The sequence below is a fragment of the Aulonocara stuartgranti genome, assembly GCF_965226115.1.
Source record: "Aulonocara stuartgranti genome assembly, chromosome: 5".
NCBI classification, from domain to species: Eukaryota; Metazoa; Chordata; class Actinopteri; order Cichliformes; family Cichlidae; genus Aulonocara; species Aulonocara stuartgranti.
In genome coordinates, this window is record NC_138943.1 from 18156622 (window position 1) to 18182999 (window position 26378).

The 26378-nt window shown below is 38.6% G+C and overlaps 1 protein-coding gene across 3 annotated transcripts; it reads right to left on the reverse strand.

Annotated features, from left to right (window-relative positions):
• Positions 1-521: 521 nt before the first annotated feature.
• Positions 522-24786, reverse strand: slc6a11b (solute carrier family 6 member 11b). Of its 3 annotated transcripts, none has more exons than XM_082534830.1 (15): positions 24480-24786; positions 23741-23965; positions 23019-23153; positions 22652-22792; positions 22403-22484; positions 20073-20205; positions 16229-16363; positions 10297-10400; positions 9026-9150; positions 7660-7772; positions 6733-6870; positions 4764-4866; positions 3994-4094; positions 3447-3617; positions 522-2875 (listed from the first exon to the last, which is right to left on the reverse strand). In XM_082534830.1, exons 2-15 carry the CDS (start codon positions 23949-23951, stop codon positions 2732-2734), a joined length of 1836 nt encoding a protein of 611 aa, XP_082390956.1. In that variant the 5' UTR covers positions 23952-23965; positions 24480-24786; the 3' UTR covers positions 522-2731. The 3 variants fall into 3 exon arrangements, with proteins under 3 accessions (XP_082390956.1, XP_082390955.1, XP_082390954.1); XM_082534829.1 differs by having other exon boundaries at positions 23741-24239; XM_082534828.1 differs by having other exon boundaries at positions 23741-23968; positions 24480-24785.
• Positions 24787-26378: the final 1592 nt, after the last annotated feature.

The window sequence follows — 26378 nt, forward strand, 5'->3', positions numbered from 1 at the left end:
AGCAGTCATGCTGTGGAGTAGCATGATAGGGCAAGTATTGAATTCACAATTGTTTTCCACAAATAACACACTGGAATTATGGCTGGTGTGATCTCATCAGTAGTCGGTCTCTCTGGGTTCATCCACAGTACTCATCTTTCCTCTCTTCAAACACTGGTCAGAAAACGATTCACTTTGAGCCACGTTCTGAGTTTTTTCTTGTTAAAAGGGAAGGAATTAACGATTATATGATTAGATCTCAGGAAGACGAAGCTATACTGGGGATTTTATGAAATGACACATAGAAGTAATCACAGTACCAAGTGGAACAAAGCTACTGGAGAGTGAGGGGCACGCAGTGATCCTGTCACTTTTTTGGATTTTGGAAAATGTCATCTTATCAGATCCTATCATTTCATTTATAAACTATTCATCACAGACAGAGGCAGTGAAATCCATTTGCATGACTTTAAGAAAATGTCAGAAGGAAGTTCTTTGTTTAGTGAGATGATATTAGATAAAGACCAAACTCTGTGTTTTGCTTTCCGTCATAATATTTATTCTTAAAAATGAGTAAGCAGACAGTTTGTGTGTCCTGTGAATACCAAAATGTTTGTAGAACAGTACAGAACAGTAAAACACCTTTCATTATATTTCTATAACAAGACCTTTTGAACATTTCAAAAGTCAAAACAAAGGACACATTCTTTAATATTACATCAATTCTTTCATCTCAGCAAATAGACCACAATTTTTTTTAGAAATAGATGTAAAAAATATACAATTAAAGTGATCAGTGTTAAACAGCAGGCTATCTTTTCTGATGCACATAACTATTAATTTGCACAATATCAGTGAGGAGGTGGACATTTTAGAACGCAACCACACCGGAGGGACCAATCACATCTTTAAAAGGACTTCACAGCTTAGACAGGAGGAGCTTCAGTCACTACACACTTCCCCAATTTCCCTCGTAACGTACTCTGTCTCACACTTCCTCAGCTCATCAAATTCTTATTTCTTCCCCTGCTTTCTTTGCCTCCTCCTGAAAAAACTATAAGAGAATTTTTCATTCCCTCAGATGCTCTCCTCTCATTGCATTTTCATCAGGAAACAAGGACACAGGAAAGAAAAAAAGGGAAGTGAAAGAGTTGGACAAAGTAAGGAAGGGTAGAAAGATTACTTGTAGTCATTTGAGTGCTGACAGGATGATCTTGTACTGGACAGAAATTGGTCTGAATAATGAGACCAGCTCATTGACCCCGAACGCATTTGCATCGATGACAGGGGTCAGATTGTGCTTTCACACCTGCAGTGGCTCAGACAGCGAAATTAAAAAGCTGTATATTTCTTAATGAGGTTTGTGTCAGAAGAAGTGTTTCCAAAAAAATACAGCGATAGGAAGAGCATTGCCAAAGCATGAAAGTGAGATGACATAAAAAGCATCACAGTTTCAAGAACGTCATGCGATGAAGAGCTAAAGAAGTAAAAAAAAATGGGAAAGAAGTGGACAAGCAGAAAAAGAGTCAGAAGAGGTGAAAGCAACAAAACACAAGAAAACTGACAAGAGGGAAGAATAAAAAGAATCAGAATAGAAGACAGATGAGGTTTGAAATGCTCATCTGATGGGCCTCTACAGGCAGAGCGGGAAATAAAAATGCAGGGTTGGAAGCACATCTATCTGTCACTCTGTGTTATGCTCAGTATAATTACTGTGAAATGACAGATATCCGTGACTTATAGGAGGGCGGCTAGAGGAGAGAGAGAGAGGTGTGTTTTTAGACTCAGCCTGCGAGTCACATAAACACACATCTATTTGTGGCCTGGTGCACATCTGTAGCTCACGCTAGAAAATGAAACTATAACCAATGGTGATTTTAATGTTTAAACCCAGGCATATTTTATATTGGTTTATTGTTTTTGAATCTAATCAGGGATATTTAGTTTTACCACAGAAATCTGCAAAACCCTAAATGACTTGATTTGTGCTAACATGATAATCAATAACCTAATAATTCCTTCACATTATTCCAATAAGCAGAGTTTTCGCTAGTCTTTTTTTGCAACAACAATAAATTCAAGTAAATAAGAACAGCTCGACGATCAGAAATGGTGTGCAGGCCTCAAAGTCACAGCTGTCACTGATAACATGTGAGATTTCTGTGGCAAAACTCTTGATGTGTAGTTTTACAAGGAAGGGTAACTGATGCCCCCCTACGGCCTCAGTACATAGACACCACTGAAATATTCTTTCTTAACAAGCAAAACTACTTAATATGGTCTCCAAACTGCTACATCTTAAAAAGTCACATTTGGGTACCTAGTACCTAATAGGGTGGCACAGCACTTTGCCAATAAATGTACAGTGAAAGCCTTGTACAACACAACACACGGGTATCGTTCTAAAGGCACAGACACTATCGTGATCATTATTGACAAGGTACCAGGACAGGTTGTATCCATATAATGTCATTAAACTGATTTTAAAATATTATTGGTTAAGAAAAAAGCTGCTTTCATCACAATGTTAATTAAGAACATCAAACGTGTTATTTAAAGTTTGTGCAAAACCGACTACATAATAACACGATAGCTTTTCCTTTTTTCTTACATTTTTTTTTACAAAACAAAAATAACACTCTGAGTCATTTGTTTCATTTCCTGTTTTGAGTAGTGGCTGATAATGCTGTTTTTGTTTCATGGACATTTTATATAGACAACAGGCAGCTTGGTTGGTCAGTCAAGCGGTCAGTTAAAAATGCGTTTCCTTCTCTGAGATGGTGGATATTTTCCCATCGGCCTTAAGTTTTGCATCGTTGGCAGCGTAAGGACTCGTGGCAGCAAGTTTCCCTCTCATTTTCAGGTCTGGGCTGGGGGTGGTTAGCTTCTTTATTCTCTGCACAGAGCCAAAGACACAAAGAGGAAAGATAAGAGAATATATTTCAATCTCTGGAAGGTGACACAGTAACACAGCATCAGCACCACTTGGCCCTAAATGCAATACTGTACGTTTAAAACTGTTAAAATCATTTTATATATTCAAATGAGTGTAATATTTGTAAGCTATTTGTAAGAGATTTGGGTAGATGATCCTTCAGTTTGGTGAAGTTTCACTATTCTAGTAGGAAACAACCTAACTGTCTTATGTTTGTCTCTCTTTATTTTGCCTCCATGAGACCTCAAGTAAAGAATCATGACTTGTTGAAGAAGCATAAACTTTTGAACAGGATCATCATACATGCTCTAACCTGTGTATAGCTTTCTTATCTTTGATACACATATTTGTATGATTTCTATAATAATTATATATAGAAATCAGTATTATTATTATTATTATTATCAGTAAGTATTATATATACGGTATCTTATGACTTTCATATCTCTCTGCTGCAAGATTAGCTCTATATGAGGCTGGTAAATTTGATTTCAGTATTTCCATTTGCATGTGTACCATATGCATGTTTTACCTCAGAGAAGGTGCCAGGAGTCTTCCAAATCATCCAGATAATACCCAGAGGGATGCAGACCATTGAGGACATGGCCATGAACCAGCCAATACCATAGCCCCAGTCAGGGTAGACGTAAACATTGTTGTACTTCAGTGGTTTGTATTTAATCAAGAAAAACAAGAAAATTCCCTGTGGCAAAAACAAAATTCAGTTTGCAAATGTTTCAATTTAGAATATGACATAAAGAAACGGCTTTAATAAATAAATTAAAGTTGCAGTACTGTATCTTTGTGGATTGCTGTGCAAATGTATTATTCAAAGTTAGGAGTTTAAGAATATGAAAATCAACATTTCCGGGTGACACAGCACGGCAGCTACACAATACGAACTCATTATTTGCACATGTGATAAAAATATATGATGATCCATGTTGATTCAGTATAAAACTCCAGAGCCATCCATATGTATCTTCAGAATTTTGTTTTTCGTTTTTTTTTAATTTATAATTTTTTTTAACATGATACGCTGTTTGTGCTACTACAGCTCTTGAAATTATGCCACTCACAGCACAGATGCCCGGGGTCAGGATCATCCAGCACCATTTGATGAAGAAGACTGGTTTGTACCCAATCATGTCTTCAATATTAAGGTAGAATCTGTCACTACCTGAAAAAAAAGTATGATTCAGTGACAGTTTCTGTGTGTTTCATAAAAATAATGATGTGGTTAATCTTTAAAGACAGTTTGTGACTCTCTTAACAAGGTGGACGAAATCTAGTCTGAAACTTTCTATCAAGAAAGCCGAGATCAATTTGTTTTGCTTCATATCTGATTTATTGTGCTTATAATAGATGTCTTTGTAAGTTGTTGTCAGTTTGTCAGTTTAAATTAGACTTACAGTAACATAATTGTATTGACATCTAAACACAGGGGGAAAAACATGTATATTGCTTATGTATATTTTATCAAATATACATGTATGCATAATATTTGAGTCAAGTAGACAGAAAACAACCTTATGTTTTATTTAAAAAAGCACAGAAAGCCACTGCTTTAGGATTACTTTTATTATTATGCATCAGTAAAACGATTGGTGCAAAATTAAGAGAATGCTGCATGTGTTTGAGACCAATCTCCAGCAGAGGGCAGAGAAGAAATATTATTGCAGAGTGTTAAAAACATGATGGCTTTTGCAGTGCTGCAATCTGTGGCAATTGCCCAGCTGACAAAAGACAAATGCCTGTAATCTCAAGCGACAAGAGGGGGAAGTGAAGTGAAAAACTGAAAACACTGCTTTGATATTTCAAGGTGTATAGGTCAAAACTCTTATCTTACCATACACCCAGCCGATGCATATGGACTCAAATATGGCTACGAACAGCAGACACATCCCGCTGGCAGCATACGCATCAAACAGCTGGAAGACGTACATCCCTCCCTGACAAGACAAGACAAGTGTCAGTTTCCTGTCAAAGCCCCTACATGTCAGACTCAGTTGAACAAAATCAAGTATAAAGTTAACGATGAGTGCATGATTATGGTTAATGGCAAGACCTCAGTAGCAAACAAAATAAACTTGCAAACATCCCACACTGGTATTTTCATAAGGATTTGTCCCAAAATTAAATAATTCTACACAACAATAAATATTTTATATTAGAGCCACTGACAGACACCAGCTATAATGCTCTTTTTCAAATCTGGTTTGAGTCTGACTGAAGGATGCATTTACAGTATATTTGGTGCATTGTAGTATAGTGTGTCAGGGATGACTGCATGGAGCCTCCCGTTCATGCTCTGATGGCCAAACTTGCACTGAATCAATTGTTTGTGAATTTGTGCTAAAAAGCTTTAAAGATGACCACTGGGCTTCATTGGTCACCATAGTTGTGTTCAGGTTCATTTTAGTTGCCAAAATGTGTTTGTTGGTTTCAATTTAGCCGTAACTGCTTAAACATGTTTAATTGCTGTTAAGATCATATTAGTTTCATTGTTTTGTTCTTTTTGTTTTAGGTTGGGTTTATTTTTACATTACAATGCATTGGAGTATTTGTCAGGGGTAAGATATAAGGTAATACACCACCGACCATTATGTAACACTAAAAATAAAACATTAAAACTAATGAATTATTATTTCCTGCCTGGTTTTATGTTATTTCTTTTACTAAACAAAATCTTTTATATATTTTTTGCCACTGATACATTAAGTTTTTGGTCAATAAAAATAAGGACATAAATTTGATATTTATGTTTTTGAACAGTGACACGTTTTTTGTAATTATGCCTCTGTAGACTAGCACAGTGGATTTAAATTAAATGATTTAGATGTGATTGAGGTCTAGACTTTCACCTTGAACATTTTATATATATCAACAATTCTTCACTACATCCATTAATCTTTTTCTTTTCATCCTGCCTTACAGCTCTTCTTAGTTTGTATTTCTCTCACATCTTCACATTTCATCTCAAAAGGTAGTCTTGCATTTTACCTTCCCCTGCACTCAAGACAAGTTATCAGCTCTTCCACTAAAAGCGTCATAAATAAAATCTCACATGAATCTTACAGAAGGTTACATCACAGCTTTACTGTGCTAGTAAAGCTAAGCTAAGAATCGTCTCAAAATATCTTAGTATTGCACCACACTCCCAGAAGAGCATTTAAACTGTGTTTAATCCTACTCTGAGACATTTTATTCAACATACTTTTTTGTCAGCTTTTGAATAAAGCTTCTTGAGTCCCATTATAGGTGGAAGTTGATTAAAAAGTGATAAAACTTATACATAGTGGTAATAGGAAGGAATAGGCAGTAAAAACAGAGGTCAATCAACTGAAAGCTCTAAGACAAAAGACTGAGAGAGAAAGTGCTATACTTCCATATTTTATCAAGTTTCATCCCCTGTGCCATCTCCATTATGGAACACTAAAGAATGGTACTGTACATTCATAGTGGAGATGGATGGAGTTCAGTGCAGACAGAAATGTGAAATGCTTTTAGTGGCTGAAAGAGGTTTTTGAAACAGATCTTCAGGTCTAAATTACTGCTGTCAAATGTCCATATGTATAGGTTTGTAATGGTTATCTAATGGTGTGTAAGGGTTATCAATAAAAGAGATCAGGGCACAATTAAAAACAATTAAAATAACAGGAAAAGGTTTCTATTATCTACAGTGTATCTGATTGGATTTCATGTAAGGGATGGATGGATGGATGGATGGATGGATGGATGGATGGGCTGGTGGGGGTAAATATTATACAGGCATTTAACTTATGGGACATTTAACTGACAAGCTATAGCTATCTTACCTCCATACACATGATGAGTCCTATGAAAAACGAAACTATAGACATGCCTAGGATCAGTAGTTCTCTGCGATAGCCTCTCCGGAAGGTGTCTGGGTACATGTCCACCACAGCTGTCACCAAGCTCTCCACACATACAAACTTAGATACAAAAAATAAAACTGAAATTTACAGGATAGACACTTTGATGAGAAAAAAGACCATAAGGTCATTATATCATCATTATATTATACATCAACATAAACTGAAAACTCTTTGAGCAGGATGTTCCTCTCAGTATATGCATCTGTGGTGAAACCAGAAATGTTTATACCTGGAAGTAACACTGGAACCAAAAAGTTGCACAGAGGGGGAAAAAATCGCCAGATCTCGTTTTTGCTCACAATTAAGATTTGCCAACGTTTCATTGACATATTGTGCAAGTGCTAACATTTTACCTTTGTTTATTCAACTTTGGAAATACATGTTTCCTGCCAGAAACCTTCTGCGACCCAAATGTAACCAAAAACTTTAAAACAAAAAATTTAAACAACAATATAAAACTGAAATCAATAGAGCATGTAATCCATGTCATGCATATATGATTTCTTCACAAATATTAAAAATTTGTAGAGGCACATAGAACTCTAATTGTATGTGGCAAGGATACAAATTGTGACTGTTGAACTGAACGCGTTCCCTCATTTTCTCGATTTTCACTATGTCAGCTTGTACTCATTAGATACAGTGTTTCATGACCACATATTGGCATTCTCACAGGATTAGCAGGGTTGTTCACCCTCTTACTATGTCTAGATTATCATGCTATCACACTAGAGGAAATAAGCTTCATGTGTTGTCTGCCAAGCCGTAGGTCTCAGCAAACCTTCAACTTTGTCACAAGCTTAAGAGTCAGCATTCCCAGGATATATTCACAACAGCAGTACTCACCTGACTGTCCAGGCCAAGGAAGATTAGCATCATAAAGAACAGACAAGCCCAGAGTGGAGACAGAGGCATCATAGTAACAGCTTTGGGATATGCAATGAATGCAAGACCAGGACCTGAATGAAAATATAAGAATACAGATTCTCAATTACAGGACTGCTGGCAGTGTATCTGATAGAACAAGTACAAAATTCTAACAGCAAAACAAAGACTGCTTGGTCTACAAAGAATAAATTAAACTTCACTTTTTAGGATTCTGCAAAATTATATAGTTCTCAAAAATCCTCAAAAATGAGACCTAATGGTAGCATGCATTATGTGAACTGGGCTGATTCTTGTTGTTATTGTTGTTACAAATCAGACACTGCTTTGATTTTAGTCTTGCATCTAGCTGACGCAGAGCAGCCATTGTAGAAAGGTGATCCTGCTTGTAGCGGTTATTTAAAGCTTTGGTCTTTTTCTTATCCTCAGCCAGTATTTTTTGTCATTGGGAAAATATTATAGAGGTCACAGAGATCACTCAGCAAACCACATGTAAGTTTGGAACTGGCCAAGTCTTGTTTGGGTTCAAGGAAGTGACTTAAACTCAGCCATCAGAAGCCTTCTGCAGAGAACATTTCAGGATGCCAGACAGTCTAGTCAAAATTAAAGTGAATTTAGGACGAGCATCCGACTTTCCTTAAGTGGCCTCAAGAGGTCTCCTGCAGATGCCACTGCACAAGTTCATAGAGACTTCCTTTCCAATCAGATGAGGAGAACCCAACAGTGCCAAATGTTGCCAAAGTTGACATGACATTTTTGAATATGCATAAATAAATGAAATTTAAAATGTGTTTCATATTTTCTCCCAATGGATTATTTGAAGCGCTTTGTGTAAAATGTCACATTATCTTTTTTAAATTCAATCTACAACACAAAGTTTGCAGGTGACTAATCTTGGGATTATCTGATCCACTGTGAGGCTAACTGCTTGAACAGAAGAGCTGGCATGCTATTGCTTTATTTAGCACCCACATTTGGTGACTGTCCCAGAGAAATACATTATCTGAAGCATTATGCCCTGTCCTTACTGTGCTCTAACAAACATTTTAAATTTCTCGCTCTGTCTCTTTCACTAAATCTTTCATACTGACTTGAATAAATCATAATGCGGTGATCTAAGAGCCTAGGTAAAGAGTGTGCGGTTATATAACTGCGAGTGTTTACTCATTTTAGCACAATATGATGGATGAGAGCACAAATGCTCAGGTTTTGTTTCTGTTTTTTTAATCTGCAGTAGCTGCTGTAGATCGAGCACATGATTTCATTACGGTTTTGAAAGTTGGTACTTTTCAGAAACATGTCATTATATTGTGTGTTGTTCTCTCACCAGATTCTGCAACAGCTTCGATGGGAACATTTTGTTCGTAGGCCATAAATCCCAGCACAGAGAAGATGGCAAAACCTGCCACAAAGCTGGTGCCGCTGTTCAGACAACACAGCATGATGCAATCCCTGAGTACCAAGACAGAAAGAGAGTTAGAGATCACACTTATTGGAAGAGTTGTTATTGCAGCTGACACTAGAAGCAGCACAGACAGAACAGAAACATGTTGCGTAATAAAGACATACTAAAATGATACATAATTTACTAATGCATAAATTCTTACCATTCGCCGCTTACCCATGGGGCTTTCTTCTTATATATTAACCATTTTGGAAAATCAAGATGGAGGTACATTTCAGTGCTGTTTGTGTGTGTTTTTTCTGTCAGCATCTCCAATATGAAATCAAGAGACTTGCTACAAAAGTGTAGAATAGCTAAAGACTGCATGAAACTCCCAATATTTGGGATGACCACCTTTACTCTTCAACACAGATACCTCTGTTAGTCAAGCCTTCTTGTAATTTCTTTAAGTAGGCTTCAGGAAACAGTTCCTCAGGCTTCTTGAAGGACATTTGGTGTCAGCTGCCTTCAGTAATGTTGAGGTCTGGGCTCAGGGGAGGCCAATCCATGACTGGTGATGTAATTCTATCTATGTATGCTTTTCCTGTTTTGTATTTTCCAGATGGTATTGCATAATTGATTAACATCTGAGCTAGTTTGCTCCATTCATGCCATCAGTTCTGTGTCAGGTCTCTGCTGGATTATCTCCTATTTCTGACGGGCACGACTGAAAAAGCAGCCAATGTCAAAAGAAAACAACTACCAGACCCTCAGACAGACTGCAAAATGATGGCTCAAAACCATTTAAAAAATGACAAGAAAGTCTGGCTCCATGGAAGCAAACTATAAAGAAATGAGAGGTGGGATTTATCTACCACACTGACCTGTTGGCTTCAGCTGTACTAGGAAATATCTCAAAGAAAATTAAGCACTCTAGCATTTCTGAGTGTCTTTGAACAGAGTTTGGTCATGTAATAGAGCTGCCACTGATTTTCAGACCAGTTTGCACAGAGCACAGTTGAGACAAAGTGATGTAACTTAACACGTGTGCAGTAGCAAAGGCCAAAGGGATATTGTCCACTTTATCCCTGTGTCTCACATCCTTCTTAATTTGTAATGTGTTTATAATCCTACTGCATGATAGTGGCTAATTGTTTTCTACTGTTAGTTTTATTTATAGACAGACATCCATCAACTGGAATTTACATTCTTACCTGTAGCAGTTATTGTTGTAGGCATTATAACTTCCCAGCGCAGTAAGACAGCCCAAACAGATGGCATAGGAGAAGAAGATTTGTGTTCCTGCATCCACCCATACCTAAGTACCAAAATATACAGTATGTGTAGAAACAGACAAGATCAAAGAACAAAACAACATAAAGTGTTTCTAAGGTGTTGACAAAAATTATCCAAGTCAATAAACTCGGCTTTTCTAAGGACGCTCATTTGCCACTAAATATCCACAAACCAAACATCATCATCATCCTTTGTGATCCTTTCCAATCTTTGTGATTTGTAAAAATTAATTTAAAAAAACAAATTAAATTGAATTGTGTATGCTTTCCCATTTAAATGAGATCACCATGATATACCTAGGGGTCATTTATCTTCTCTAATGAAACTTTACATCTCTTTTGTTGCCGTTCATTCACCTTTTTTTAATCCTTTGTAATGAAATTATGGCTCAGCTCAAATGGAGTCTTTCCCTTCAGACAGACAGGGAAGCAGCATGAATTATGAATTAAAATCCTAAAAGTAGCTCTAAACTTTTTTCAGAGGCTCATTATTTAAATTAAGTTCACTACTTTATACAGTTTGGAGGGATTTGAGGTAGGGAGGGTAATAGAAGCTTAAATTAAGCAATGAATATTATTTAATCTCTCTAATTGAAACAGATCTTGACAGAATTTAAAACCTAAAAAAGACAAAGTGGCTAAAAAACCCCCCACCAGACCACTCATTTGGCATTAGAGCCAGATAACTACTGGTAAGTACCAGTTGTATGGTGGTGAGGTGGTTAGTCAGTCACTTTGGTTCAAGTAGGCAACATGTCAGCAACTATCTAACACAAAACAATCGGGACAATTTTGCAGACGTCCCAAAAGAGTGAACTCAATTAACCTTTGTGATCTGCTTAGATTTCCTCCAGCACCTGAAGCAATAACCAGCCTAAAAAAATCTCATAGAGGACAATGGATTCAGTAGCTTGTGCATGTTGAGGATTTTAATGAAATGCCTAGATGATTAATTTCCAAATAATGTGCTGTGGCACAATGCTGTGCAATGGGGCAATCATGTGTCTTTTTGTCTGTATCTGTACATGTTGTGCAAGAAATTGGCTAATGACACATGGACAAAAGGGTCCTTGGAAGAAACATAACTTAATACCTCAAACAATTATTGGATCTGAACCAGAGGATGCAAGGCCATTTGTTCAGCTGAGGTATGTCCTAGTGAAGAGGTCAGACTCTTAAAAAAACAAGCTGTCATGCTACATCTGGATGCAACAAAAGGCTGTCAACAATGGTTGCCAATATGTTTAAAAGAGTACTTTGGGACTTGTCTGAAGACACAGAGCCTATTCTGTATATATATATATATATATATATATATATATATATATATATATATATATATGAATGCAAATGAACTTTGAACTTTTGGCTTGCCCTTTAATGTGCCTCGGGCAAAAGTTCTTATTTATCAAATATCAGCATGATAGGATGAAAATAGGGTGAAAACATCATTGACAATTTTGTTTTTTTGTGCACAGGCTGAAATGATCCCTTAGTTCAAAGTTGACAGCCACTCTTACTTGATTCTGGATGAACCCACTCTTAATTAAACCTCCATGTTGTCCAACTCTGTTGTTTTTATAAGCACCAATACAAAGGCTCATTTATGTTACCTGGCAAGCTTAGTAGAAACTGAGAGCTTGATCATTGACCATCATCACCTCAGAAAGTCTAGGAAATTTGCATACAGTACCCAAAGTATGTTTCTTGCAAAGTAGCCAGTATTTCTCTTAACTACAGTTTTAGTTTCCCAAACTTACTGTAATGATAAACGTAAAACAATAATCTCACGTTTTCTGTCACCAAAGTTTTTTGTCATTTAGGTAGGAGGGAGTTTTGGTCTTTAATCAAGTAAAAATCTGAGTAAATTCCAATGTGGAGAGCTTACTCTATTATTGACTTTGTATTCTGTGAAGAAAGAAAGTTTCCCTACTCTCAGTTATTTTAATAAGTTTAAGTCTTTCCATCTTTGGGCTGAAAGGCAACTTTCTTGTGGCAATTTTAATGCAAAACAATAAAGTTTGACAATGTTAATATATATCTGATGGGAAATACATCCAAAATAGTATTTGGTCATTGACTAAAGGGGATATTTACATATGTACAATTCATCAGTGAGAAAGCTTTAGTATGTGCATTATGAAACTAGTTTGTAGTGGAACACAGGACCCCAGAAACCCAAGGATAGCATGGGGTGCTAGCAAATTCAAACTTAATGCAGCATGGCTCTTTGAAAACTCTCTCACATCACCATTCAGCCACTAATCTCATTTCCCCACTGAGAAACAATTAACAAACGCAAGGTCTTCGCTCCCTCCTGGGAGTAACCACGGTAACTTCTGTGACCTCACAAACACAGGACTGTTCCTGTGGAAGAACAGGCCTTTCTCTCCTAATGTTCATTAATGTTCCCTTTAGTTCAACCTCGGCTGATGGCCGCACAGTGCAGGGAAACCTTGAAAGCCCAGGCTCAGAGAGAATCACTTGTTGATGTTGTGCCTAATTTGGCCGGCTCGTGTTTGGTTATGTTGAGACTGTGGCTCCAGGAAACTTGTCTACTGTGTGAAAGCTGGATGACATAGGCTGTTAGATAGTGCTCTTGTAATGTAAATGTACCACTCTTGGTGTGCTTTACATCTCCCTCTGCTTATGAATGATCTATAGATTTGAACTGAGGCATTAAGACATGAAATTAGCTTTTATGTGCCCCTCTACATCTGAGCCAGGCATTATTAAATGGAATTTCGTTCCAGAGTATTATCACAATCTATCACAACTGCATAAAGAATACAGACCTATAACAATTAGTTATTATTAGTTATTAGTTATCACTTATTTCAGTCCTTTATTTTACCAACATGCATATTGCTGCTGTTGTGCAATAACCTTTTTACCTTTTAATATGAACTAATTTGAACTATTAAATGATTAAAAAATGTTTCTCCAAAGCTGATATATAGTAAAAAAAACAAAAACAAAACAAAAACAAAACAAAAGCCTGTGGACTTTGGAGTGCAAACAAAGTACACCCTGATAACTTCCACAGGAATTAAGAGTATGTGTAGCAGCCAGATGCTCCTAGTCAATTCCACTTGATTAACTGATCATCAGGAAGTGTAACCACCATTATAAAAGCAAAAATGTGGTCAGTCCTATTAACACAAAGCCACAATTTTCCCAGGAGTGGACACCCTGAGATCAAACCGTGCAGTGCTCAGAGAAACTGTAAAATCTAAATCTGAGACTCTGGAGGAACTAGTGTGCTAATTGTGTAAGGTCATGACAGTGCAATTACAAAAAAAATTAAAATAGGTATGACTTATTTGGAAGGTTCGCCAGGAGAAAGCATTTTCTCTTTAAAAAAATCATGGCAACACAGCTGAGGTCATCAGTCATTAGGTTGACTATGAATTCATGTATTCCTCTCTATACCAAAGTATTCTACAGTCAAATATGTGTTCAACTGTTCAACAGCAACAGGAAAATGATCCTAAGAATTCCAACAAAATCTACCTTAGAGCAGCTTTGAAAGTAAAGAATCAAGGTAGCTCAGCCAAAGCCCAGACTTCAGCTTGACTGCAATGCTGCGGTTGGACCTTAAGCGAGAACCTGTACAAATGGCCACAAACTGAATTGAAGCAACACTTTCGCAAGCTACTGAATCATCGGGTGTAGTTCGTTTTTCACAAGACTGCTTAGTTTTGTGAAAACTTTCATTTTCACAACTATATGCCTGACTAGTGAATAGCAGTCTTAGTGTATTCTTTACCTGTTTCTAACAACCATTCATCTCTTGGATAGCTCAGGATCCAAGAATGTGCAATGTGAAAATTATCTGTCATATTTTGGCTAAAGGTTTTTTACTTTTACGTCATCATTTTGTTTTTGCTACTGAAGGTCATCATTGAGTCAACAAGTTGGGTGACTGTTCACTAGCTACACCTAGTAGATCCTGTCATAAATCTCTACTTGCAACCTCACCCTAAATCCTGTGAGAGGAGCTAGGAAAAAACAGGGCAACAGCTGTACTGCCCCAAAAGTGCAAAAAGGAGGGGTGATACATAGTGCAGAGTGGAGGGTGATTGGGGGAGACAACCACTAAAAGAAAGAAAAGAAGAGAAATGTGGAAGGCAACACCCAGCCACACACACTTCACAAAGCTGGTTGAACAGAACAGAGCCCTCATTGTTCCCGAGGAAGCCAGTTTAACATTGGTGTCAGAAGTAATGTCCTCTGGCAAAAAACCAAAAGCTTTCTTTATTACTCTTCTTGCTCTCCCTGTGCTGTTGTATGTGTCTTTATTTATCTGTCCTCATCCCCTTAATCTGTCACAATTTATCTGTTTCACTGTTTCCTTTCTCTTATTTTAATCAGTTTACAAATGTAACTATCTTACTGTACCTTACTGTACAGCAGTTGGAGAGTATATCAAATAAATAAAAGAATCAAATCAGATAGTTTGCTTTTAGTACTATATAGTGAGCTTAATTCATCATGGGATACATCGGTACCCTCAAGATAATAATTATATGGAAAAACAACTTGTTAATTAATAAAAATAGGGTTTATACACTACATTACATCATCCAGTCCATCATTATGGCATTATATTGTATGTTCTTAACACCTTTTCTCGCCAACATGTTGTGTGAAACAGGTTGGTTTGTTGGTGTATAGTTACAGATTGAGGGAAACTTTAGTTTAATTACCAAGAAACAAACTTTCTTTGTTATCACATTCAAGACATCACACCCGGTGTCGCTATAAAGAGTGTAAAAAAGGTGTTTTGTCAGGATGGGAGTCTGACAAGAAGGAAAACATCATATTGACACATTTTGTTTCCTGAAATGCTGTAATGTGTTTCCAAATTGGGAAGTTGGAATAGCTCTGTTTACCTATAAGCATGAAGACATTATGTTTACATATCACAATCACACTGAAGCCGTGTACTATCTATCTATCTATCTATCTATCTATCTATCTATCTATCTATCTATCTATCTATCTATCTATCTATCTATCTATCTATCTATCTATCTATCTATCTAAGAAACTCTATCTTGTGTTGTCATGACCACCATCCAGTGACATTTTCTAGCCCTCTGTTGCCAAGCGACTTGAACCGTCTGCCTTTTCCAGACAAGGTCAAGGAGTCTCCATTTATGTGTGCTTGTTTGTGTCTGTATCTCTGTGAATTCATTGTATGTTAAAGCAACTCCCTCTATTAGCACCAAATACTGATCTTTTGACCATAGCCAAGTCTTTCGATCAGGTTTTCTGACCTGACCTTCAGTTAATCCGTCACCAGAGGAAGTGTCAGTTCAAATTATGCCACTGTCACTAAACCACTAGATTTAAATGCATATTTTTGCAATATTTAATCTAAACAGTTTTTGCTGCAGTTGTTTTGTGCAGAGTAAACAGAGTTTTTGAGGTAATATTGAGAACAACTAGTAATAGGTGTAAAACAAACTGCAAACACTCCTTATGTTTGCAGTAAAAACACTTCATATGCTTAGTCTGCATAGCCCTTTTTGCCGTCATTAATTTAGTGTCCTCAGGCTGTTATAACTAACCTGCCTAAAACAACTCAGTGCAATCAGACTGATTCCATTGATCTGAATGTCATACTGCCTTGCCAAGGACACAATTATAGAATAAACTTGGGACAGTGATAAAATGATGTCACTCTGTCACTGGATTGGATCCAGAAAAGCAAGCAAAGATTACAAAAAAACCAGTATAAAACTTAAGCAGTAACACCTCTAGATGGCACAGTTATTAAAAACAACAACAGCTTCTGCTTTCCAAATTTAGATTTTTGCAGAGTCGCTAGTGAAAGACAGCCTACCTGAGGGTCAGAGAGTCGTGAAATGTCTGGGTAGAGGTAGAACTTGATACCATCGAATGCTCCGGGCAGCGTCACTCCCCTGATCAGCAGGATCAACAGCATGAAATAAGGAAAGGTAGCTGTCACATACACAACCTGTGGGTATAAACATAGGCATATGCAAGCATATGAGTACAGTGTTACTGTCCAAACATAATGAATTTGATTATTACATAACATGAAATGAGGACAGTTAAAACAAAAAGTCTGCAAATGACATTCTGAATAATGCTGGCCTGTGACAAACATGGCTACTACTCAATGACTCATTGTTTTAGAAGTGCATCAGAAACTGAGATTGGGAGACAGTATTCTATGCAACAATAACACATCACTGCTCAGACCTAAAGGTGAGAGGACATGACAGCAATCTAAACAACAATACCTAGACAGGAAAAATTGTGGCAAAGTAAGTGAGGAAAATAATCTTTGGGATAAAAGAGCAATTTGTTTTTTCTTGGTGCACGCAAACATAAAGCAACAATGTGCTGCAATGTGAGTGCTACAACCAATTTTTAACGCTCACAAATTTGACTTTAAAAAGCCATAAAATCTCATAAGGCTCAATGAACATATATGGAGTGAAGCCACAGAGCTGGTTCAGACACTGCGTCATACACACTAACACGTCCCACTTTCCTCAAGTCATATGCCAAACACCCTCTCTAGATTTGGCACTGTATTTAACCTGCAAATTTCCCATCTCTCCCTCTAAAGGATTCATGGTTGTATATCAAGGTGAAGACAACAGAATATAGGACAATGTGTCCTAAGCACAAAGGACTTGTGTGGAAAATATTAGACCGCTGTTTAATAATAGCGCACTCAGTGTGAGGTCAATGAGAATCTGTGGCCACAAGTACACGTTTAACCGAACAACCAGTGAGCCGTCATACTGCTATGCTTCTATAATATAGTATTTTGTATAAAATGCACGTTTTGTTTTCTTTCTTTCCAACACCACTTCATATTTAAAGAAGAAAGGGATGGGCGAAATCAGATCGTGCAATGCAAACTCTGTTTGCCAGCAACCAAGCTGCTCTCAGTGTCAAAAGACTCCAAAAGTAATTTCTTTTTAAAAAACTAACGTTAGCCTACTGCAACCACCTTGTTTCAGTTGTGGTAGCTACCTGGGTTATGTGCCACTTCAGTATCTTCGATGTACTATTGCTGTGTGATTTATTACCATTACTAAAGGCTACTCACCACCGAGCTAACATTGTTAGCTGGCGTCAGCTGAGGTTAGTTCATAGACTGCAGGCTGTTAGACTTGATGGATAGCATTAACAACTTGCTAGCGGCAAATAATCACGTGCAGTTCTGAAAGCAGTCTATGAACTAACCTCAGCTAACAATATTAGCTCAGTGGCGAGTAGTCTTCAGTAATAGTAATAAATCACACAGCAATAGTACATTCATGTAGTTGGGAAAAGCATGGCAATATATTAAGTAATTCAAAGTATTCAGAATACGTTACTCACATTGAGTAACTTAACAGAATGCATTACAAATTACATTTTGGGGGATGTATTCTGTAATCTGTAGTGGAATACATTTTAAAAGTAACATTCCCAACACTGTAAGTAGTATGCACGTCAGCACCTGAAGAGTGCTAACTTTCAGGTCAGTTCTTTTTATTATATAAAATAATTATGTAATGCAGTAAATCAATATTATTGAATTATGTGGGGGCAACACAAGTTCATCGTAACTGTGACAAAGTGTCTACACATTTGAAACAACCTGTCATACAAATTTGCCATTTAGATAGTGATTAATTGGGCAAACTTTACAAAACAAAACAAAAAAATCATTGTGACACATAAATTGAAGGTTTTTGGGAACGTTAAAGCTTCACAGCTTATCTAAGGTGTTTTTTTTGGGGGGGGGAGGGGTTCTACAAGAAACTGCAGTTTTATTTAGTGCAAGAATACATTCATGTGGTAGCATCTTGCAAACAGTAGCTAGCTAGCTTCTGCTAATGTTCAAACCTACACTCTTATATTATTGAACTATTCGGGTTTTGCAGAACTGTGCTAGACATCTCAAGACTCTTAGAAACTCACTGAACAAAGACTTTGGTCTCTTGGAAGGCAGAGGCGGGCAACATACATCCCCTGGCTTTTTGGCACTCAGTCAAAGTCCAATTGAGGAGAGAACAGGACAGAAGAGAGGCAGGCCAGGAGAGTGAAAAGAAAAGAAGGCTCCTCTGGCCCCATCTCTTAAACAGGAGAAGCCCACGGGAGTGATGCTGGCAGTGTGGGAAAATGTGCTTCTCTTGGACGCACGCGCAGAAGTGCATGAGTACGTGCACCAGCGGACACACACTCGCAACTTTATTCATAGCCCATAAGTGGGTGCGCACATACTACAGAGGCAAAATGTAGAATTCACAGATACCGGCCTAAAAACCAACTTGTGTGTGTGTGTGGTTCTGGTACAGCAAAGTTCTGAATCAAACTTCAAAGAAGTTCATTTCATTTCTGTGTGGCCGAATGCAACTGTGACTCAGTCACTGTGAAACTGAAACCAGAATCAAAGCTTAAATACATGAAATCCTAACCAAGTGTCTGTTCGAACAGCAGCAGCATCCATGAAGCTTAATGAGGCTGACCACTTTAAGCTCTGCTAATCCTAGCGTGGCCCACAAGGAAAGTGTGGGAAAATGTGCCTCCTTCCCAGCGGATCACTCCTTTAATTTGTAAAATAAAACGATTACACATCCTGAACCTTCTCTCCCTCTTTCTCTCCATCTCTCTGGAGATGAAAAGGACAATATTCAATCTCTCCATGAACTTTTGATGCTCCGCATGCTCCTTCCCGCTCACCAAACATTTAAGCCACCACAAATTTACTGGTCAAACTTGCCCCTGCCTTGCCGTAAATCTAACAGGAGGGCTTAAATGTGAGAATGGCCGGCAAACAGGGCCAACAAAAGCAAACAGCTTAGCAGAGTCGGAACTCAATGGTCTGTGGAAAAAAAAGCGACCCTCTCTTGCGACGAGTGAGCTGTGGTTAATTTTGCATAGCAGAAGAGAGAGAGAGGCAGCGGAGGCGGAGGCTGAGGATATACTCTGCATGCTCCTCATGAATGCTCTCCTTTCCTCCAGTGAATGCAGGAATCAATCTTGGACGGGCTGCTAAAGCCCAGCCATGAAGAAGCATTCTCCCCTCTTACTTCACAGCCAAACAAAAGACACTTCATGGAGATATAGGCATCGTCCCCCTAGTTGTTTTTTCCCCAGTCATGTAGAATGTGAACCCATTAATTTTTCCTCACACACCTCTCCTCTTTTCTCTTGACTCTCTTTTTCCCTCTCTATTTCTCACTTTATCTCTCTACTCATTCTGGCTCACTGAATCTATGAGAAGGTTTTCAAGGGCTGCTGAGCACCCATAGCCAAGTCCTTACTGTCCTCCCCATGGCTGCCAGAGAAAACTCAAGGCAAGTGTGATTGGAGGAAAGGTAGAAGTAGGTGGTGTAGACACCTCTTTGTCTCGCATTTAATGGAGGGAATTCATTTGGCTTCCTGTGGGAGAGCTTTCTCTTAGGACCAGAAGGGAAAGTGTTTTATCTTGTGGCTGCTTCAGTGGGGCTGTTTAAAATTAAAACTGCCCCAACTTACAAACACTAGAGGTAGTATAAAAGCAGAGTAGCATCCAAACACATTACTACGCACAGTATTACTATAAATCCTTCATATTTACAGTTTCAAATAGTGAGACGCACTATCAAATACAGACATTCACACACCAACACATTAAGGCACACATAGAACACTAAACATTTATCCCTTGTTCTCACCTTGCCAGTTGACTTGGGTCCCTTCCAGATGCAGAAGTAGCAGATGAACCAGGCCAGAGCCAGACACATGGCCAGCTCCCAGCGCATCCCTCCCATGTGCTCGATACCATCTGATATCTTGAGTACTCTGCGTCTGATTTGACCAAGAAAACACACAGTTACAGACTTGGAATTTGACTGAGTTCAAATTCTTGGGTGATACGAGCAGGAGTCTAAAAACTTCGCAGGGAAGACGGAGCAGCATCGGAGAAAAAAACAACGCCTCTGCAACCTCCCCGAGACCGATTCTGCCTTTAAAACTAAGCGAGCAAAAACAGCAGTGATTGCTGCTGTGGCTATGCCAAATTTCAGCTAATGCATCTCCAAACTCAACTACATGTAGCAAGTTTACCTTCACTGTCATGCTCAGTTTCAGATTGTTTGGGTAAATTTTGAATAGTTGCAACAATGCAGTGGATTTTTCTCTACTTAATCTACATTTCTGCTAAGAAAAAAAAAATTAAATAAATATTTACAGTGGACTCTTGAAAATGTTAGGACAACACGGGAAATACTGCTTTACAAACTGCTGTCCTCTCTTTTTGAATATCACAGGCCTTGTATGTACAGATGCCCCTCTGATGGATCTGCTGGAAAACTAACATAGCAAACCAGTATAAAAGCTGTGAGCATTGGGGGAAATACATCATACATCAGCAAAGTGGGTGGCACTGTGTTGGCCTAACACTGTATGTACCACCAACTCTGAAGTAGAAGTTTTCATGAAGAAATTTTAAAGCAAGGCTAGAATTATATTGACTTAACTGTCAGTATAATTCTAGCCTTGCTGCTAGTCTGCCCTCAACTGCCTAACCATTGTGGGTACTCAGTTTGACACCACAGGTACACTACAGCTACTCTAACTGGTAAATTCTATACAAGCATCACCATTTTCTCGTAGATCAGTGTTAGCAGTACATATTGCATGGCCCTTATAATGTTTATGTTAAAACTTATTGCAATATGCTAAACGGTGTGGGTGCAAGATGCAGAGCATGTTATCAGCAGTAATGACATCAGTGGTGGGGAATCAACAGTGTGTTTCCTGTTTGTTAAAACACAGCCAGGCAACAGCATTGATAAAGGATGAGAAGCGGGAGCCGAAGCCACAGAACTACATGGTGCTGCCAAATCTTTGCCACCGAGTTCAACCCTGGGGCTCTGACCAGCCATTGATCATGGTGACATGTTCTTGGTGGCCGGCCACAGGCTAGGTCCAACACAGCCCCACTGTCCCTCCTTGGTCACCCAAAAGGGCAAGATGTGGACACTAATGTGTGTAAATAAAGTTGTGTGGGGTCTCAGATTTGTTGAAATTGTTTAAATCGGTCAAGGGTGATTCATGCTGACGTGCTCTTGTTAGTGTGACACTCAGTATTTTTGGAGGCTAGTAGTTTTGAAAGGTTCGGTATAGTTCAAACCAAAGCTAAGCACTCCAGGTATCCTTGAATAATACTGTACCGCTATGCATTTTTTTCTATTCAAAATTATTAGGAAGCACTAAAAACGTGTCAGTTTAGGAGTCCTTTCAAACTCTTCTTCTGTAATCTCAGCTTTGCATTTTAAACGATAGGGACCAATAACAGCATTTTTTTATCAGAACATTTTTTAAAGAAAATAAAATACAGTTTTTAGAGGCCTGAGGTTTGTTTATTCTGTACATACAGTACAAAGCAGTCCCTCTTGGCATACGCTGAACAAAGCCTGGTCAGATTCTATTTTTGCCAACAACATGGTGGTTGGCTATTTGGCCATGTCTTGCTCCTGGGTTCGGTTTATGTTCCTGGCTCAGATCTGACATTTTCTATGACAGTTAAGTTGGTCGTCTCTCTCAATTTGAACCTAACCACAATCTAAATCTAACAGTTTTGATCAAAATATGCTGTTTTAAAAATATTCTTAAGTAGGTTGCCCGTTTGATTTGACCCAGCAGTGTAAACACAGCTACTGGCAGTGAGACAGGAAGTGTGGTCAGCATTACACACTGACAAGGCCTGATCTGTTGCCACACACATGGCTCTAGCTGGGAGACAGCTGGCCAACCAGGGCCTGCTGACACACAAATATGAAAAGGGCTGACTAATTTTCGGGCGTAAGGTTAGTGGGGGCAGCAAAAGAGTCTGGAGCTTGAAGCATATGGCAACATTAAGAATGGAGGGGAAGAGTGTTGCGTTGAAGATTGCCTGAACTGACAAAGGATGGTGTTAGAAGGCAAATGGTGATTCAGTTAAAATAATGAGGTTTTGCACTTGCAAGCAGATGTGAAAATATAGAAATAGAAGTGTACTCACTCCCAGAACTCAATGACTGGAGAAGATGCATTAGGGTTTGTGATGTTGGTGGCATTTTCTCCATAATAGTCAACACAGTATTCTGTAAATACACAATAGGTTATCATGTTGAAACCACCATGCAGGTGTATGTGTAGAGTTGGCTTTGCACATCAAACCTAGAAGGTAATTTCTGTTTTCTTTCCTCCGCACAGGTTCGCAGGCGTATTTGTTTTTCTAAGAATTTGCTCCACTGTTATTTCCTCCTACCTGTATTCCAGTAGTGCCCACAGCCAGCCCACGGCAGCTCAGTGGTGAAGCAGTTGAAGAGGTAGAAAATGGCCCAGGCGAGGATCACTACGTAGTATATGTTTAGATGAGCTTCAATCACCTGTGTTGCATAGCCAATGCCTGAAAAAGAAACGTGAGGCTGATAAAAGAAGGAAATTGGAAAGAAAATGCAGGTAATAGCAAGATTTATAAATGACTGCAACCTTCACTGCTCCAGTGGTTATAAGGCACTCATAAAACAGGCAACATTTATCAGCCAAACTAATGTGTCTTCCATCGGCTTTCTCATCAGTTGTTAAAGTCAAGCGCATACTAGAAGAAACATATCAAGTGTGTGTTTTCTCACCCTCAAACAGTGGGCAGACTTTCCTCCAGCAGGTGATGCCTCCCTCACTGGTAAACTGACCCAAAGCGGTCTCCAAGAAAAACACGGGGATACCACAGCAGATGAAGAAGATGACATATGGAACAAAGAATGCACCTTGTAGACAAATAAAAACACACACAGTACATCAATATATGCGATCTATACAAGAGAGTAACACGTCTGGAAGAAAAGCAGATCAAAATTCCTGCATCAAATGCATCTATGAAAAAAAAAGAGTAAAGGGCAAAACAACCAAATTCACATGAAAGCACTCATTACCGTGTCACACTCACACTGCAGGATGACATTTTTAGATCATGAGGCAAAGCCATACTGTGCAGTCTAATGGTGCCTAATGAGGTAACCTGCCTGTTATTGACAATATTCTGCATAATAGATGATATAATAAATTACTCAAACCACTTGCCTGTTTAATTTTCATAAAGTGAAAGTTCTAACTTTTCCTATGATGCAACAGAATAAATAGAATTCAAAAAATAACTTGTAGGTCTTTTATGCAGGAATTGGTTATGTAACTTGAAAAAATTAAAACATAGTCTCAATCTTTTTTTCTTTTAGTCTGCCTTCGTGTAAGGCAGTTGCTTTTATCTCTATTTTTCAATATATAAATTTTATATTATATTTTTAAAGAGCAACTCTATTTCCATCCCACTACCCCTAAATAAAGGAAACTTTCTTGCCTCCTCCATTCTTGTAGCAGAGGTAAGGAAACCTCCAGACGTTGCCCAACCCAATGATTTCTCCAGCCACAGACAGGACGAATTCAATCTTGTTGTTCCACTGGCCCCTCTCATTGTATCCCCCACTGTCTAGGCTGGAGCTTGACCCTTCCGGGTCTCTGCCATCCTCTGGTTTTCCGTTTATAACAGGCCCGCTCTTCTCAGCTGTCATGACGCTCCAGCAGCCTGCTGAGACAGAAAAAAACACAAGCAGAAAGAAATGAAAAAAACAAAACAAAACAAAAACGACAAGAAAAGAAAGGTGACAACAGAACGACAACTTTAAACGAATTCAGCTCTTTTTTCCTCCATCTTTAATGGAACATCTGAATGAGTGTCCAGTTTGTGCAAAACCACGCCCATCTCCCAGCGCAGACTTGAATAATACGCGAAGGTTCCAACCAAGTGAAAGCTGTCCAGTTAATTATTGCGGTCAAAGGCACTTTGACCACCTGCAAATCTAGGGAAAAAAAACCCAATAAATAAACATAAAAAAATGCTGAGTGTTAAAGCTATCGTCCTCTTCAGCAAAGAAAAAATAACGCATATAAACGTCACAATGACTCAAAATGAAGTTACTGGATAGCAGCACAGTAAGTTAAAAAAAATGTCGAACAAGAAGACAACAAACGTGGTAGTTAAAACATTCTGGCTCAAGTATGAAACTTTCTGAAAATAAAGTCGGAGTGGCTCTACTTACCAGTCTCCTATGGAACAATGTCTAACCTCCTTTTTGGCTCCCGCGATGATGCGCACTAACAATTGCCTTTACAGAGCGCGGGATGGTTAAGCCTGATCAGGGGGGTGAAAAGAGGCGAGAGGGGGCAAAAGAGGAAAAAGAAAAAGAAATCTGGGTCCGCGTTGAGTGATGTGATTTTGTTAAGTCTCGCGTCTATATAAAGGAAGATCGCAGACGTGGCAGAGCAACGGCTGATCTTGCACCAGGCGATGGGTAACCTGCGACTGCGCTCCCACTCTCCGAGCGGTCTACTCTCAAGCGCCTCTACTTGGATAAAAGCCATTTGGTAACCAGTCTAGCTCTCACATCAGCGTTACCACGGCACAGGGAGCAGGGTGGCCATAAGGGGAGACTGGACAAGCACGAGAAAAAAGTTGGGGAGATGTAAGTTTAGGGATGCGGTTTATAGTTGAAAAATAACCGCACTTCCAATACTGTTTGTCGTGTGACTACTTTAACACACTGATAACACACGCATGTAAATCCATAAATGGGATCAGGGACGATCTGGGGCACGAACTGTGTGGATAATTGGTGGTCTACCTTCATGAATAAGTGAAAAAAAGCTTCCCTCAAAGATTAACAAGTGTTCGCGTTCTGCCAAATATCAGCAGATTTTTAATATTCTGGGTTGTGAGCCACTGCACGACAGAAAGTTTCTATTTAAACTTGGTTTTAAGGGAACGGTTAATAACAGTTAGTTAATAATACCCTATAATAATTAAGCAATAAGACAAACATACATTGCCAATCACTTTCAGAGAGCATCTACACACCTTTAAATAATTAAAATATAGTTAAAGTTGGGGTTTTTTTTTAAATTAAAGAACGTTTGATTGTCACCCTGTCTTGGTCATATATTTTAGATTGTCACGTAATACATAATTATTATTGCCCTCTATCACAAATTTTTGATAAAATTGTGTGTGTGTGTGTGTGTGTGTGTGTGTGCGTGCGTGCGTGCGTGCGTGTGTGTGTGTGTGTGTGTGTGTGTGTGTGTGTGTGTGTGTGTAACAACAGGTTAAACAGTTCTTTTACTTGAGGTTTTTGTTGGTTGAACAGTTGTGGGAAGTCAAGTCCTAATCTTCAGTGAGGCAGTGACCCTGTCTGCTGTATGAATTGATGTCAACAGTCTGGTCTTCTATGTCAATGCAGTTGAAGCTTTGCTTTTAGCATACCAACTCACACGTCTTTGTCTCTCCTAAAAGTCACTCTGCACCTGATAACACAACACGGGTGGATTTCTTTAGTGAGAAACACTGGATTGTTGTCAGCAGCTAATGATGAATGACCAGCCTGTCATAAAGTCTCTAATAACCCATGCTGCTTGCAAAACGATTATCGCCTTATGTGCTTAAAAAGGGAGTTTATAGGGTTTGTTCATACACAAGTCGATTGCCTGGTTTCCAGGCGTGATGATCGGTGCACTAGGAACTCCCCTGACTCTAAAAGCCTGACCTAGTCTCTAAGAATCCCTTCATGCAAGGGTCAGTCGTCATTAGAAGCTTAAAGGAAGTGCCCTGCATAAAAAGTATGGCCACCCAAAGAGGCTGGCAAACAGTCACTGTGCTTTTCAGGCAGAGTCAACTTCTTTATTTATGTTGCCCTGCACAACATTATCAGAAGGTGAATTCTTAATAAGGAAACTGCCTCAGCCTGCTTGTTTTCCTCTGTGTTTGTTCCATATATTCCTACTAAGAAGAATTCTGGAAAATGTTTAGTGTAGCTGCAGTGCAAGAAGTGGTGATAAAAGTTTTTCAAATAAATTCCAATGCTTTCTAATACACTGGCAAATTTTTAAAAATTGAAAAAAAAATTAGTTTTGATTCAATACTGTTAACAAGCTGTCAGGAGGTCCTT

Bases quoted from the DNA above. Each gene is read 5' to 3' on its own strand.
- slc6a11b (XM_082534830.1), bottom strand. From the start codon at position 23,951: ATGACAGCTGAGAAGAGCGGGCCTGTTATAAACGGAAAACCAGAGGAT. The intron at 10,401-16,228 runs GTAGGCTGTCTT...TTTGGTACTTAG, and splicing joins CACGACTCTCTGACCCTCAG to GTATGGGTGGATGCAGGAAC. The intron at 4,867-6,732 runs GTAAGATAGCTA...TTGTCTTGTCAG, and splicing joins GACTCATCATGTGTATGGAG to GGAGGGATGTACGTCTTCCA.